This window comes from Salmo salar, chromosome ssa03 (assembly GCF_905237065.1).
Source record: "Salmo salar chromosome ssa03, Ssal_v3.1, whole genome shotgun sequence".
Classification (NCBI taxonomy): Eukaryota; Metazoa; Chordata; class Actinopteri; order Salmoniformes; family Salmonidae; genus Salmo; species Salmo salar.
Genome location: NC_059444.1, coordinates 30368795 through 30384571, shown reverse-complemented (window position 1 = coordinate 30384571; position 15777 = coordinate 30368795). Strand labels below are relative to the sequence as shown.

The 15777-nt window shown below is 40.9% G+C and overlaps 1 protein-coding gene across 1 annotated transcript in view; it reads left to right on the top strand.

Moving 5' to 3' along the window:
* Positions 1 to 4673: 4673 nt before the first annotated feature.
* The window catches only part of LOC106599714 (solute carrier family 22 member 23), a 61983-nt gene continuing 50879 nt past the window's right edge, over positions 4674 to 15777 (top strand). Inside the window, exon 1 of the mRNA XM_014191013.2 lies at positions 4674 to 5580. Coding sequence (XP_014046488.2) covers positions 5134 to 5580 — 447 coding nt within the window. The 5' untranslated portion in view covers positions 4674 to 5133. The remainder of the gene's footprint in view (positions 5581 to 15777) is intronic.

Here is a 15777-nt window from a genome sequence, read left to right as displayed (position 1 = left end):
TTATAGAACGTTTCACTGAAACATTACTGTTAACTCTGTTCAACTAGGATGAATAATTGTATTTTTGTAAATCAAATCAAATATTATTTGTCACATGCTTCGTAAACAACAGGTGTAGCCAAACAGTGAAATGCTTACTGACGGGTCCTTTTCCAACAATGCAGAGTTAAAGATAAATGTATTTTTTATAAATAGAAATAGTGACACAAGGAATAAATACACAGTAAATAACGAATAACAATAACGAGAAAATGTAACATTGCTATATACAGGGACTACCAGTACCGAGTCGATGTGCAGGGGTACGAGGTAATGTACATATAGGTAGGGGTAAAGTGACAAGGCAACAGGATAGATAATACATAGTACCAGCAGCAAGTGTGTTGGGGTGTCAGTGTAAGTATGTCTGAGTGTGTGGGTAAAGTCCAGTGTGTGTGTGCATAGAGTCAGTGCAGGAGAGTTAGTGCAAATAATCGTTTGTGTGTGTTGGGATGTGCATGTGTGTTGGGGTGTTAGTGTAAGTATGTCCAGTGTGTGTATACATAGAGTCAGTGCAAACGAGTGCAATAAAGGGTCAATGCAGGTAGTCCAGGTAGCCATTTGCTTAGCTATTTAGCAGTTTTATGGCTTGGGGTTAGAAGCTGTTCATGGTCCTGTTGGTTCCAGACTTGGTGCAAACACAATAAAGGTAGCCTAGCTGTTAGATCGTTGGGCCAGTAACTGAAAGGGTGCTGGTTTAAATACCCAACATAATTAGTCAAATTAGTCAAAAGGTGAAAAATCTGTTGATGTGTCCTTGAGCAAGGCACTTTGCTCTAGGGGTGCTGTACTACTATGACTGACCCTGGAAAACAACACATTTGACTGCACTTGTCCAGTGCATATGACAATAAAAAACATATATCTTTTTTTACAGGATATCTTTTCATAAAAACGATGCCCTAAGCCACATTGAGCGTAAGAATATTACCTTGAACAGTCAAATGCTACATGACAGTTACATTTGTAGATATATGTCTTTGATCTTTGCTAAGAGCTGTATAATTCCCACATCAAGGTTGACAAGAGCTGTTACTCAGGTTTAGCAGTGCAGGGCAGCAGTGTGTCAGTTAAGACAATGGTAACAAGCTGGAACTGCTCCACGGTCTGTTAGACTACAGTAGGTCTGTATTCTACAGTAGTGGCGAGGAGCTTGGAAACAGTCAGAGAGTTGCATCTTTGGTTGGGGCTGACCGTTACCAAATAGAGCCTATGCTAGTGGAGCTTATTGAAATGTCAAACAAAGAAATAAGTAACTAAGTTATGTGTCATTGGACTAATTGCCATTTACTATCTACATTAAAAGTAAATACCTTGTCATTTCTGTAATGTAAAATAAAGTGGTACCAAAATAATCAAAACATCACATTTTGGGGACAGTTCCAATACCAACAAAACCTCTACCGACAATCCAAGGCCTATGTCAAGGCCTATGTCCTTTAGAATGACTGTTCACACTTTTTTGTGTAAACTAAAAATGGCAATGCTGTAGTGACACACTGTAACCAGCAGAGAGCGGCATTGCCACTAAATAGAAAGAAAAGAGGAAGGGGTGAAAGGGGTGAAACATGAATCAAATATATACCAGTCAAAAGTTTGGAAACACCTACTCATTCAAAGGTTTTTCTTTATTTTTACTATTTTCTACATTGTAGACTAATAGTGAAGACATCAAAACTATGAAATAACACATATGGAATCATGTACTAACCAAAAAAGGGTTAAACAAATCAAAATAGATTTTATATTCTTCAAAGTAGCCACCCATTGCCTTGAAGACAGCTTTGCAGGCTCTTGGCTGGTTTTCCTTCACTCTGCGGTCCAACTCATCCCAAACGACCTCATTTTTTTTCTTTAGCCCTTTTTTTCTCCCCAACGTGCACAGTCTTGTCTCATCGCTGCAACTCCCGTACGGACTCAGGAGAGGCGAAAGTCGAGAGCCATGCATCCTCCGAAAGACAAATACCATACACCTGGCGACCTGGTCAGCGTGCACTGCGCCCGGCCCGACACAGGAGTCTAGTGCGCGATGAGACAAGGATATCCCTGCCGGCCAAACCCCCCCCCAACCCAGACAATGCAGGGCCAATTGTGCGCCGCCCCATGGGCCTCCCGGTCACGGCCGGCTGTGACAGAGCCTGGGCTCGAACCCAGAAAAAATGAGGTAGTTAGTGTCTTAGACCACTGCACCACCCAGGATGCCATCCCAAATTATCTCAATTGGGTTGAGGTTGGATGATTGTGGAGGCCAGGTCATCTGGTGCATCACTCCATCACTCTCCTTCTTGGTTATATAGTCCTTACACAGCCTGAAGGTGTGTTGGGTCATTGGCCTTTTGAAAAACAAATGATAGTCCCACTAAGCCCAAACCAGATGGGATGGAGTATCGCTGCAGAATGCTGTGGTAGCCAAGCTAGTTAAGCGTGCCATGAATTCGAAATAAATCACCAGTGTAAATCACAGTGTCACCAGCAAAACACCCCCACACCATCACACCTCCTCCTCCATGCTTCACTGTGTGAACCACACATGCGGAGATCATCCACTCATCTACTCTGCGTCTCACAAAGACACAGTGGTTGGAACCAAAAATCTCAAATTTGAACACATCAGACCAAAGGACAGATTTCCACTGGTCTAATGTCCATTGCTTGTGTTTCTTGGCCCAAGCAAGTCTCTTGTTCTTATTGGTGTCCTTTAGTAGTGGTTTCTTTGCAGCAATTCGACAATGAAGGCCTGATTCACACAGTCTCCTCTGAACAGTTGATGTTGAGATGTGTCTGTCACTTGAACTCTGTGAAGCATTTATTTGGGCTGCAATTTCTGAGGCTGGTAACTCTAATGAACGTATCCTCTGCAGCAGAGGTAACTCTGGGTCTTCCATTCCTGTGGCGGTCCTCATGAGTGCCAGTTTCATCATAGCACTTGATGGTTTTTGAGACTGCACTTGAAGAAACTTTCAAAGTACTTGACATTTTCCGGATTGACTGACCTGCATGTCTTAAAGTAATGATGGACTGTTTTCTGGGCTTATTTGAGCTGTTCTTGCCTTGTCTTTTACCAAATAGGGTTATCTTCTTTATACCATCCCTACCTTCTCACAACACAACTGATTGGCTCAAACGCATTAAGACGGAAAGAAATTCCACAAATTAATGTTTAACAAGGCACACCTGTTAATTGAAATGCATTACAGGTGTCTACCTCATGAAGCTGGTTGAGAGAATGCCAAGAGTGTGCAAAGCTGTTATTTCATAGTTTGATGTCTTCGCTATTATTCTACAATGTAGAAAATAGTAAAAATAAAGAAAAACCCTGGACTGAGTAGGTGTGTTAAAAATTTTGACTGGCACTGTACTTCATATTGATTTTGTTGTGTTGATTTCAATTATGTAATTTCCTCATAGTTTACAGTATTTTATCTGACCACACAAGACAGTGTCGCTGAGAGTTACAGTTAATCATTACTGAAATAATAATATGATAAGATCATAAAATAATGTGGTTGACTGACTGTATTGCACAGGTGATATTAATCACTCTCTCTGTATATCTGTGGTAATAATAAAATACCCCCTGTATATATGTGTGTGTGTGTGTGTGTGTGTGTGTGTGTGAGAGAGTAGGTCTACACCCCTACATTTTTCTTCTCAACTCTCAATTGCACACTCTCTTCTCCTTTCCCTCCACTATGACAGTCCTATTGTCACAGAACTATAAAGGGCAGGCGTATGGCCTACTAAACGTCTCCTACACACATTACAATGGGGACTTTTGTTGCTATCTAGTGCCAAAGCCTAATAGAGAGCAATAGTACTGGTGTATGTTTGTAGGCACTCACTCCGTCATGGCTCGTTGGCCAAAGCCTATGGGGGAAATGTATGTTTTTTGGGGGGATTTGATTGAAGCCCAAAATAAGGTCTGTGGTAAACACAGGTTTAGGGAAATCTTATACGTTTTGTTCTATGAGATAATCTTCATCAGTTAACGTCACTTTTTTGAATGATATCACATCGTGAGATAAATACATGTTTACCTGACCAAATTATTAGATGGCCTGCAAAAAAAGAGATTTGTTTTTAAGGTAGCCTACTGAAATAATTTGTGCAGACCAGAATGACGCTCTCCTCCCGTATTGTTCCTGAGCTGAGGAATTACCATCAATGTCTTTTATATAGACTAATTTATCTGTGGATAATCGATATCTGGAGCTCAAAAAGCAATAGTAACAATATGCAAATCGGAAGCCAAATGAAAGGCTCTTTCACAGATGCGATTCTGTTCCCGACGTTCTCAAAAACAGCTGTTAAAAAAAGTGACGTTCTTAGCAAACGACCCACCACCAGTCTATTGTTATGCACCCTGTAGGTGTATGCGACGGACAAGGGTGGAGGGTTGCTCAAAGTTCCGCTTATCTTATTCTGCAAACAGAATCCGTGGTACTCCACCGCTGTGTAAATGATTAAAAAAGCATAAACTTTCGATACAGCGGATGACTTGACAGGAAAAGAGGGAATAGGCTTGTGTTTACAAGAAGTCAGAGCTCAATGAGTGTACTGTACTCTGTAATTACATCTGCAACCTTGTACATGTGACTATTTAACTCTGAACGCTATAGGCTACTCTAAAGGACTGTATTTGGGCAGGTGTGTTACCTGTACGTGCAACCGTGTAAGGGGCAAGGTTGTATTCCCTCCCTTGGTTTACTACTTCTTCCGGCACAGCTCACACAGATAGGTTGATCAAATTCTATGCAAACGAGATGTATCCAGCAGATGGGAAATATTGGTGATTAAAAACTTCCCTCGCCGCATGTTCTCGCGCTTGTCTGTTCTAATATAGGACATTTGCCAGCCTGCATTTAAACCTGCTTGCTGTCAGCAAATAAGCGCTCTTCCTTCAGTGATAATAGTGCGTGGAGTCCACCTAAACAGGATCACAGGGAGCGAGCAGCTTCCTGGTCATAAAGAAGTGCGTCTTGCTTCAATTTCAGTGAATGCCTACGCACCGCAGTCACCACCAGAGCGGGGTTATTGACGCAGTGTGGAGTCTCCCGGCAGCATTGCCAACTCGGCTGCACTACAGACGCATCCATGAGTGAAACCGCGATGGCCGTGGTACAGCTCGATACCGAGGACCATCAATCGGAGAACGGCTTTGTGTCCCCCGAAACAGAGTCGCCGGGATTGCTCACACGCATTGACAGTTGTGTCTTGCCTTTTCTTGGGGGATTTGGGAAGTACCAGAGACAGCTAATCGTGCTGACATGGATTCCGGCGTTATTTATTGGATTCAGCCAGTACTCTGATGAATTCCTTCTTGCCCAACCGAACAACACATGTGTTCCGCCTATGGCAAACACGACTAATTTGACTAGAAGTCCTTTATTTCATGGGGCAAATAATAGTTTTCCGCGAACAGCGGCGTACGTTTATACCAATGGCACCCACAACGTAACGGCTAGGCATCTGCAACATTGTATGTGCAAAGAGTGGACGTTTGAGCTGCATACAGGACTCATTCAGAATGTGGTTACCAAGGTAAGTTTCGTAGCCTGACATTGAGAAATTAGGACTGCATTTCCAGTTTATATTATGTCATATACATTCCTCCCTCTTTTCAGATGAGGTGCATTGGGTCAATTGATTTATAATAGGCTATCAGCATATTGTGGCGGGTTACCCACAGCCATAAGTAAAGGCTGTTACCAGATAAGGCCTTTGTCGTTTTCACATTGTTTTATTGTAGGACTATAGACCTATTCCATGTATTGTGGTCTCATACACTAGCGGTTCTGGGGGGGGGCAGTGCCCCCGTGACAACAATTTTGGACCCCCTTGTGACCCTCCTAAATGTGGAGTATGAAATAATTTTTACATAACTCATTTTTGCTATCGTTCTTTTTTTTACATCCGTTATTAGACAGTGGCAACGATGATGATTATGAACATGGTCTTTTGCCTGCTAATGCCTGCAATGCAGTGAAGAAAACGATATGACAACAATAACGTCTAATGTAACTGGCCCCTCTAACAGTACAACTGGCCCCAGCTTGGACCCCCTGTTTGAAATGGTCTAGAACCGCCACTGGTCTCATAATATAATATTGTTTTGATACAGACCAGCACCTGGCTTAACCGTCACACCTTCATAGGAGTCAAAGCATATGGCTGGTTCATGCATTGCAGCCTCCAATATCCTACTGGCGCAACAAGCCCAGGAAAGGATTTTTCCACAATGGGCTATCCCCGAATAATAAAATGGGCTGCTGCACTGAGTGCATTAATAACCTGTTCACGGGGCTAAGAATAATAATGGCCAACTAGCACTATGTGGGCGGTTCTGTGATTTTCATTTTAACATGCCAACATGACATTACTATTCGGAGCAGCTGACGAGGTGTGAGCTATAGTGGAGAGATCTCTGACCACGGCGGAATGTGCCCGTGGTCATAAAGACCCAGACCAAAGTGATACTCGAGCTTTGATTTAGAGCAAAGGGCATGTACTGTCATGCTCATTAGTGCTCCCCCGCGCGCGCCTCCCGAGAATAACGACTTCCCTATTTTGCTATTGTCACCTGCCATATATCTAATTTAACACGCCAACACTAGTCTGCCTTGCTTGCTTGCTTGCTTTCTTTCTTTCTGAATTTATATCTGAAAAGTATACACTAGACTACTGTATCAAGGACTGTAGTCATCAGGTAATGGGATTTCTGCCCAGTTTCCATCTTATTTTTAATTGTTGATAGTTCAGATTAGGGCTGGGCGATATGGCCCAAATATTAATTCGTGGTATTTAAAAAAAAATGGACGGTATGACGGTATTTTTAGTTTGAATAATAAAAGGTCTACATTTGCTTTGATTAGTTAGTGATCCTATGGTGGCAACACATACATTCTAAGTGATTTCAATGAGTCTTTCTCCATTCTGATTGTTTTATACTATTCAGTTCAACTTCAACAAATGTCAGCACTTTTATAATTTCTGCAGTTCCTGCACCCAATTGTCATACTTGAGTAAAGTAAAGATACGCTAATAGAAAATGACTCAAGTAAAATTGAAAGTCACTCAGTAAAATACTACCTGAGTAAAAGTCTAAAAGTATTTTGTTTAAAATGTACATAAGTATCAAAAGTAAATGTAATTGATAAAATGTACATAAGTATCAAAAGTGAAACTATAAATAATTTCAAATTCCTTATATTAAGCAAACCAGATGGCATCATTTTTTATATATATATATATATATATCAGATAGCCAGGGGCACACTCCAACACTCAGACATAATTTACAAACAAATCATGTGTGTTCAGTTAGTCCTCCAGATCAGAGGCAGTCGATGACCAGGGATGTTCTCTTGACAAGTGTGTGAATTGAACCATTTTCCTGTGCTGCTAAGCATTCAAAATGTAACAAGTACTTTTAGGTGCCAGGGGAAATGTATGGAGTAAAAAGTACAATATTTTCTTCAAGAATGTAGTAACGTATAAGTTGTAAAAATAGTAAAGTACAGATAACAAACAAAATGACTTAAGTAGTACTTGAAAGTATTTTTACATAAGTGTTTTACACCACTGCTCAATTGAGAGAATTTCCCCAGGGAGGAGTTATTGTGACAGGGTAGGAACTAAAGTGTTGATAAGTGTTTCCTAGGGGACCCTGTATGCTTTAGCTGCATTGCATGTTTTCTCTTAGCTACTTCATGTAGCTAACATTTTCTTGCTTTGCATATTCCTCTTTGATTTAGAAGATACTGTTGCACAAACAACATGCTGATTTAAGTCTACACCATCACTGGTATTATCAGGCTGTATTAGCTAGCTACGTTTGCTCTTACTCAGTACATTTATTAGCTAGCTAGCTATTAGCATTAGTGGCTATTAGCATCTCACAAGATTTAGGGCAACTTGCTAAGAAAAGACAAACTAGCTGTTTGCTGATGTAAGAAACACAAACTAATACTGTCATTATAGAACGCTAGTGGATTTATATTAAGAAGCAAAGTGAAAACAGCATCGTTATCAACATTGTTGCATGTGCTGCATTGATCATGCAGACTGAACGCAAGTCTCTCGTGGTTGAGGAACATCAAATGCGCTCCTTGAGTGACAGGGGGCGTAGCTAGGTCTGTGTGGAAAGTGGTGCGGAGAGAGAGAGATGACTCAAGTAGCGAAGTAAACTATAAAAATTGACATTACACATGGCGTATCACATTTAACAAACCAAACATTCAAATACCGGTATAGAAGGTAAAGGTAAAACCCAAACCGGTCCCTGCATCAATACCGGTATATCATAAAATATGGTATACCGCTTAGTTCAGTTGTAGTTCAGTTCCTCTTGTGTTTATTGATCCACACAGGCCTAGATCTAAGCCTCCAGCACCGAAACTCTCATCCATGACTCTGGAATTTCCTGTTTGGACTATTGCAACACTCTCCTCACTGGTATCCTCACCAACAGACTTCAACTGAACTCTGCTTCCAGAATCCTCACCCGCATCAGGCCAACCGAACACATCACACCAATCCTAAGCAATCTACACTGGCTCCCTGTCCAATCCCGTATTAACTTTAAGACACTCCTCACCTACAAAGCAGGGGTAGGCAACCCTGTTCATGGAGTGCCGTAGACTGCGTGAATTTGTTCCAACTAGTCACCACACCTGACCAACTGAGCTAAGGGTTGCCTTCCCCTGACCTATAGTTTAGGATTGATTCTGTCCCCCCCCCCCCCACACTCTTACCCTAAACCCGGTCTGTAACCTATTCCCAACCCCGTAAACCTAAACCCTTACCCTCTAGTCTAAATTGTATCCTCTACCCAACCCCTCCTCATTATCTGTCCTGTTTTGTCTGGTCCATTAATTTAAAATTGCACTTTGAGGCACTTGATTTGATGTATATATATATATATATATATATATGTGTGTGTGTGTGTGTGTGTGTGTGTGTGTGTGTGTGTGTGTGTGTGTGTGTGTGTGTGTGTGTGTGTGTGTGTGTGTGTATGTATGTATGTGTATGTACTAACTGCACTTGATTTTATGTAGCCCTACTTTTAATATAAGATGTCCTTGAGTACCCTGGAAGGTGTCCACCAAATAAAATGTATTTATTTATTATTATTATTATTATTATTATTATATACTAGGCTTAGATATATTTTTTTAACCCAAATAGTGACAAAAAAACATGATTTTGCACATTCAAAATAGACCTCATAAGGCCTACTATTTCACAAAAGGGTGTCTTTCTGTGAGAAGATATTGAGAAATTATTTGGCATTCTTCTCATGGACCCCTAGCGGTATAAGAGTACATCCATAGCAGAGATGCCAGTCATGTGGCCTTTTCTGTCGTTTTTGGAGGGCTGCACATCAGCAACAAAACTACGACTTTAGGCCAATGTTGGACACCCCCTAATTGTTTGTTGAGCTTTGTAGTTACACTTTGTCCCAGTGATTCCTTTCTGATGTGTAGTAAGTTCTACATAGATAAACTAAACATCCTCTGTACTGAGTTAATGATTTATATTTTTATCAAAAAGGTTGAAAACTGAACTTTAAGGTCACGTATTACTACATTCTAAACGCTATGTCCTGTGTCCCTGTCGTGTGGGTGTGTGTGTGTGTGTGTTTGTGTGTGTGTGTACACAACTGTCGAAAGCAAACTTTTTTTTTTAAAGTAGCCTAGTATATCCATCTCCATTGGGGCTGGGAAGGAAGGGGCAGTAGAGTTTGATAGGTTTCTGTTGAAGGTACACATTCTTAATCAAACACTGTACTTCAAATACACCCGTTTACACACAGATGCGTCATCCAGTCCAGTGTCTCTCAACTCCAGTCCATAAGTACACATTTTTGTTGTTGCCCCGGGGACAAACAGACCTAATTCAACTCATCACATGCTTAATGATTAGTTCACATGTTGAATCAGGTGTGCTTGTTGAGGGTTACAAAAAAAATGTACTGTTGGTACTTGAGGACTGGAGTTGGGAGACACTGTAGTCTGCTCTATGTTGACCTAGACCTGACATTTTGCTGCTCAAAGGCATAAGAGGACCAGCTTGATAAAGAGGCTGGTTTTGAAGGCTCTCAGTACTATACAAAGTGGTTGTACCTATGGCTGTTGCAGTGACCGTATTACCGCCACACCGGCGGTCACGAGTCATGAAGGCAGTCAAATTCCACATGACTGTTTAGTCACGGTAATTAGACTTCTCCAAGCTCTGATGCTGCTGCTGGTAATTAGTAACCTACCAAACTTGATAACTGCCTGGTACTCAGCACTCTATTGTCCCTCTAATCACCCTGACATCAATGCAAATGCATTTGAAAATCTAATCAAACACTTCATGGGTGCCCATGAACTCATCTTGTGCAAAATTTCTATAGGCTATGTAATTGCGGGAGATAACAGAGTTGATGGCCTCTATTAAAAAGAGGAGGATACCATCAGCTTTCTATAGGCTTAGTATATTTATTTCTCAACTTTCCTAATATTAAGCACATTGCTTATATTTACAACAGGAGAATAGCCTACCTGGCTGGCATGAAAATTAACCACGGGGAAAAGTGTCCTCCATTCGCTATTTAAGTGCATAGATGTCATGTATTTTATCCCACTGCCCGTTTTGATACAGGTGCATGATAATGGTCCATTCTACATCAAAACAAATGTCACACATATATTATTTAGTATATTTAAAGAGAAGATTAAATCAAGAATAGTCTGATCGGTGCCAACATTAGCTAATCACTTGTGAGTTATATACAGTATTATCACTTGAATGATGCCCTGCATAAGAAACAATGTGTTTTTTGTGTAAATTTAAAAAAAAATCAGTCACACACCTCATGTTGCCTAGCCCATAGGCCTATATGTTTTAATACGGTTTGTATAACTAAAGTGGCCAAATGAATTCTTAAAATTAAGCATAATAATCTGATTTACATTACATTACATTACACATACAATGTAATGTAATGTAAATGTAATGTAATGCTTTACAAGGGGTGTAGAGTCTAACTGGCATAATTAAGCAGCGCATGAGTTTCAAGTTTGAGGAAGATAATTTTCACCTTAAATGCACCTTTATAATAAAAGCCTTACATTTTATAATTGCATTTCCGGTCACTTTTGATAATGGTGTTTTCAACTAATGGAACATTCAAACTTATAGCCTACGACCATGTGCGCATTGCTGCGTTTTATAATGTGAAGAAATAGCCTAATAGTTTAACATTTTAAGCTAAACGTACAGTTTTTTTAATTTTTTTTTATGCTATTGGTTGTATTAATTTGGGATCTATCGCATCCCACAACTTTCCCAGACTATGTTTGGAATATTTATTTCTCGCACAGAACAGAGTAGGTTGACTTTTGTACTATGGGGGATAGTAAATTGACATAGACTAGTGCTTTTGCTGTTGGTTAAGACTACTCATCTTGTTGGCTGACGAAAAGTAAATGTGGACAGTTCTTCCAATCTCTTCAATTATGCACCTTGGAATTGGATAAGGACGCCTTCAGTTGCGTCCCCAATAAGTCTGTCTTCACTTGTAGACTGTGAGAAAGACCCCATCACGTGACGGAGAGCCATGCAAGTGAGAGACACTTCGGAATTCGCAGCACACTCAGGGAGAAGGGCACAATGTAGAACTCCGGATCGCAAAAGGCATGGATTTTTTTAGGATGCATTACGGCCACAAAGGGGATGCCGCTGTGAAATTCAAGGCAATATCAAGTGCTTGTCAAATTGTGAATGAGAGACTATTGTAGTGTGTACAGCCTGCACAAAAAACAAAGCAGAGCTCGTGCCTTTCAAGCGACTTTTTTTTCAAATCCTCATTAGTCTCATCATGCAGCCTTAGAATGTATTAAAAATCAAAACGAATAGCCCAACGTTTGTCGAACTAAAGTTACATTAATAACTCTAAATTCAGCATATAGGAGGACCTATTTGTTTTGTTAACCACTCAACACAATAGCCGCATATGTGCACTACCTCAAATCGTTTGGAGAAAATATTTTATATTTATTCAGCTTTGTTCAATTCTTCTTCATACTATAAAATAATGCCACGGAATTCAAAGCAAATCTTGTCTGCTAAATGAACTAGTGTAGCCCACAGCCATTTGGCATAGCCACACCAGGACCTAGCATAAGGACAACTCAGAGTATGCTATTCTTCTGAAATAGACATGTTCTCTAAATCATGGTTCTTTAGACCTGTCTGAAATAAATCATGGATTTATTGTGCTCAGTGTGATATGACAATGAGCAACCGCACGTGCTCCACATTCTCGGACATCTTAAAATCACAGATAATGTCCCCTGTTTAAATGAGCAGCAGATAAAAATGCAGAAGCCTTGCATGCACAGTGTTTCATTCCACCACAAGCCAAGGGAGACTTTAGCCACACTTCATTTTACTGTGGTGTCTTTTTGATACCACTTTGATTGGTAGAGTTGGTATTGAAACTCTAAACAATATGATAGCCTACCCTTTTTTTATTTTATTTTTTTAAAGCATTGCGATGTCATTAAATACAAAGCTATTGTTAAGTTCTTTTACCATAGTAATTACAGCTTTACTACACAGGTATAACAGCAGCTAAAAGTAGTATTACCACAATATTAAAGTCCCAGTGCAGTCAAAAACATGACTTCCCTGTGTTTTTTGCAAAATATGGAGGAATACTGTGAAAATTATGATAATGCCCTTTTAGTGTAAGAGCTGTTTGAAAAGGCCGCCTGAAATTTCAGCCTGTTTTGGTGGGATGGAGTTTTGGCCTGCATGGCGACGTCACAAGAAGGTAAATTAGTTTATAGACAATTAAGGAAGCCCATTCCAAACCTCTCTGCCAATAAATAACAGCTAGTTTTCAGTTTTCCGCTCGCCACTCAGAATTCTTGTTTGGGAAATTGCTCTTTGCTAAGCTATTTTTGACCAATTTTTTTGTTGTTGAAACAATCACATTAAGGTACTTAATTGTTGGCCATAAATTATTTGATATTGAGATACAAATGTCTGCATTGGACCTTTTCAACAATATCTAACAATGTTGCATCATTCCATCTCCTCTCTTGGACTAAATTGTATAGCTACTGATATTTGTGTTGGTTTTCCTGTTGACACTGGCACCAGGGCAAGGCAGTTGTTGACACAGCCGAGCAGTTGGTGACAAAAACTAGAGGTGTCCTTTTTCCCAAGCAAGCATTCCACAAACCAACAAGGTCGTCCCCAGAAGGAATTGATTCTCAGGCTAATGGACGAATCCAATCCCACTAAAGGACCTCATAAGCCCACTCCCTTTCCCTAGACTCCTGGTCCGACATGCTATAACCAGGAAGTGACACACACGATGACATAAAGTGACGGCAACGCAGTCCTTGGTGTGTTTAGATTACATGGGCATAATGGCACATGGTTCCATCTGTTGAAAATTCTGTCTCCCTATCCTTCAGGAGTGGAGCAGAGTGCCGACGCCATGGAAAGGTGGTGTCGTTTTCCTGTCACAATGTACCGGAACACTACGTTAGCGTCTTATCTCAGACGGTTAATGCTTTCTAAGAGAAATCAAAGGAATTACTTTCGCTACGTCTCTTGGAGTAGCATAGCAATACAGTAAGAGGATATATTTCCTTGAATAGTAATAGTACAACATAGTAATAATGCAATAAGAGCTTTGGCTATATCGTCTTTAAATATTAATAGTAGAGCAACAGAATGGATTTACACGGTAGCGTCTCCTTGAATAGTCATGGCATAGTAACTGTGCTCCTCAGTACAACTCTGCCCTCATAGCTATGTTCAGAGAAGGATTTGATAACGCTAGGTTCAGAGGAGGAGCGGATAGGGGCAGATGAGGGATCCAGACTGGCTGGTGTGGATGTGGAGGCCCATCCTAATTGAGACCTTGGGCTCCTCGGGGACTCAGTTAATTGGACTGAGCTGAATAAAATAAAACGAGCCCGGATCATTAGAGAGAGACAGAGGGTCTCCCACGCTCCCTGCTTAATCTCACGCCGCTCATATATTCTACATTATATTCAGATGGCAGCAGCATCACACAGCCAGGAGTAGAGCCTTAAAACTCTCATCACATTCTATCTAGACCAGTGGTCGCCCACCGGTCAATCACAACAGACTGGTCGATCTTCAAGACATTCCTAGTTGATCACCAGACATTTCTGTTGAAAAGCCAACGATAAAGGCTTGCGCTCCGCCTACTGGGCGGCCTGGGAGATTTAAAAAATGTTTTAGTCATTTTAGCAGACGCTCTTATCCAGAGCGACTTACAGTACATACATTTCATAAGTTTTTTTTTTTTTGTACTGGCCCCCCGTGGGAATCGAACCCACAACCCTGGCGTTGCACACACCATGCTGGCGTTGCAAACACCATGCTCTACCAACTGAGCAATGGCCAATCAGCTCAAATCACAGTTTCCTACAGAGCTTCCACGTCCCTGGCCACAGCAAAGTTTGATAGGCTACTAGCCTACGTAAGATTTAATACATTTTAAAATCATGACCAGAGAGAGAGACTGTGAAAGTATACAGCAAAGAGCTGTTGTTTTTATGAGTTCAAGTTCATGTTTAAGATTTTATTCAGCACTGTCAACACTGTTTTCATTCAACACTATTACAAAACATAAAACGCGCTTCTCTGTACGTCCGCTCACGCTGCGATAAATGAGTAGCGAAGTGTATCGATAACCCTGTTTTTTTTATTTTTATTAGTCTATTTTAATTTTGAAGAGTATTTCACTTCTCTGGCCATAGGAACAACATGAATTTGCGCATGAGGCAGATGCGCTGCGGCTCGAGCTTCGTCATCAGGTGTAAGACTGTGTCCTCCCCTCTGTCTCATCGGAGGAAAGGAAGGAGTGAGCAGGGACCGTGAGAGGCGGACAATAAGGGGATACTTCTGATAAATATCCAGCTAACCATACATACAGCCAGCTTTTATAGCTAGCTAACTAGCCATGCATCCCGCTAGTTATCTAATGATAGCTGGCCAGCATACTAGCCATGCATTCAGAAGCTAGCTAGCTAGCTAGTCTACCTAACAGATATGCAATAAAAATATGCTCTTACTCAGAACTGCGTCCATTTCTTTAAAGTACGGGCAGTACTGGGGGTTTGAGCAATTTTTTTGTTGTTGTGCTTAATGCTCTGTCGATACTTTCTTTTCAGATAGTTGATTTGTTCACAGTACTTCGCTGCGTCGACAAATGTTGATTTTTACGGCTGGACATTCCTCACACACCTGCTTAAATATTTCTTCCCAAACTTTTTATGGTTGTGAATAATTTTCTCGAAATGGCGCTGAAAGCGCAGCTCCCCCAACACAGATTTGTGGCATACTGTCTCCTTTCTTGTCCAGTGCCTGGTTTTCTTCGACTTGGGTGCCATATTTTGAATTGCCGCTGCGGTTTCCACGTGTGTTGTTGTTGTGGTAGGCGGAAGTAGTGTGTGACAAGTACATCTGGGAACAGACCAAACTTACTATCATACTCCCTCAGTGATTTTTGGTGAGAAGCCTTATCCCATGCGGATCGTTTATTAAAATCACTGATGTGCAATAGTAAAAAGCACATTACCCACATCCTGTAATACTAAATCCGATTGACTAGGGCTCAAGACAACTGGGGACGCTGAAAAAAAACTAGATCCAACTACCAAGTCAAACTCTTTCTAGAGCTCCGACTTTCTAACGTGACGA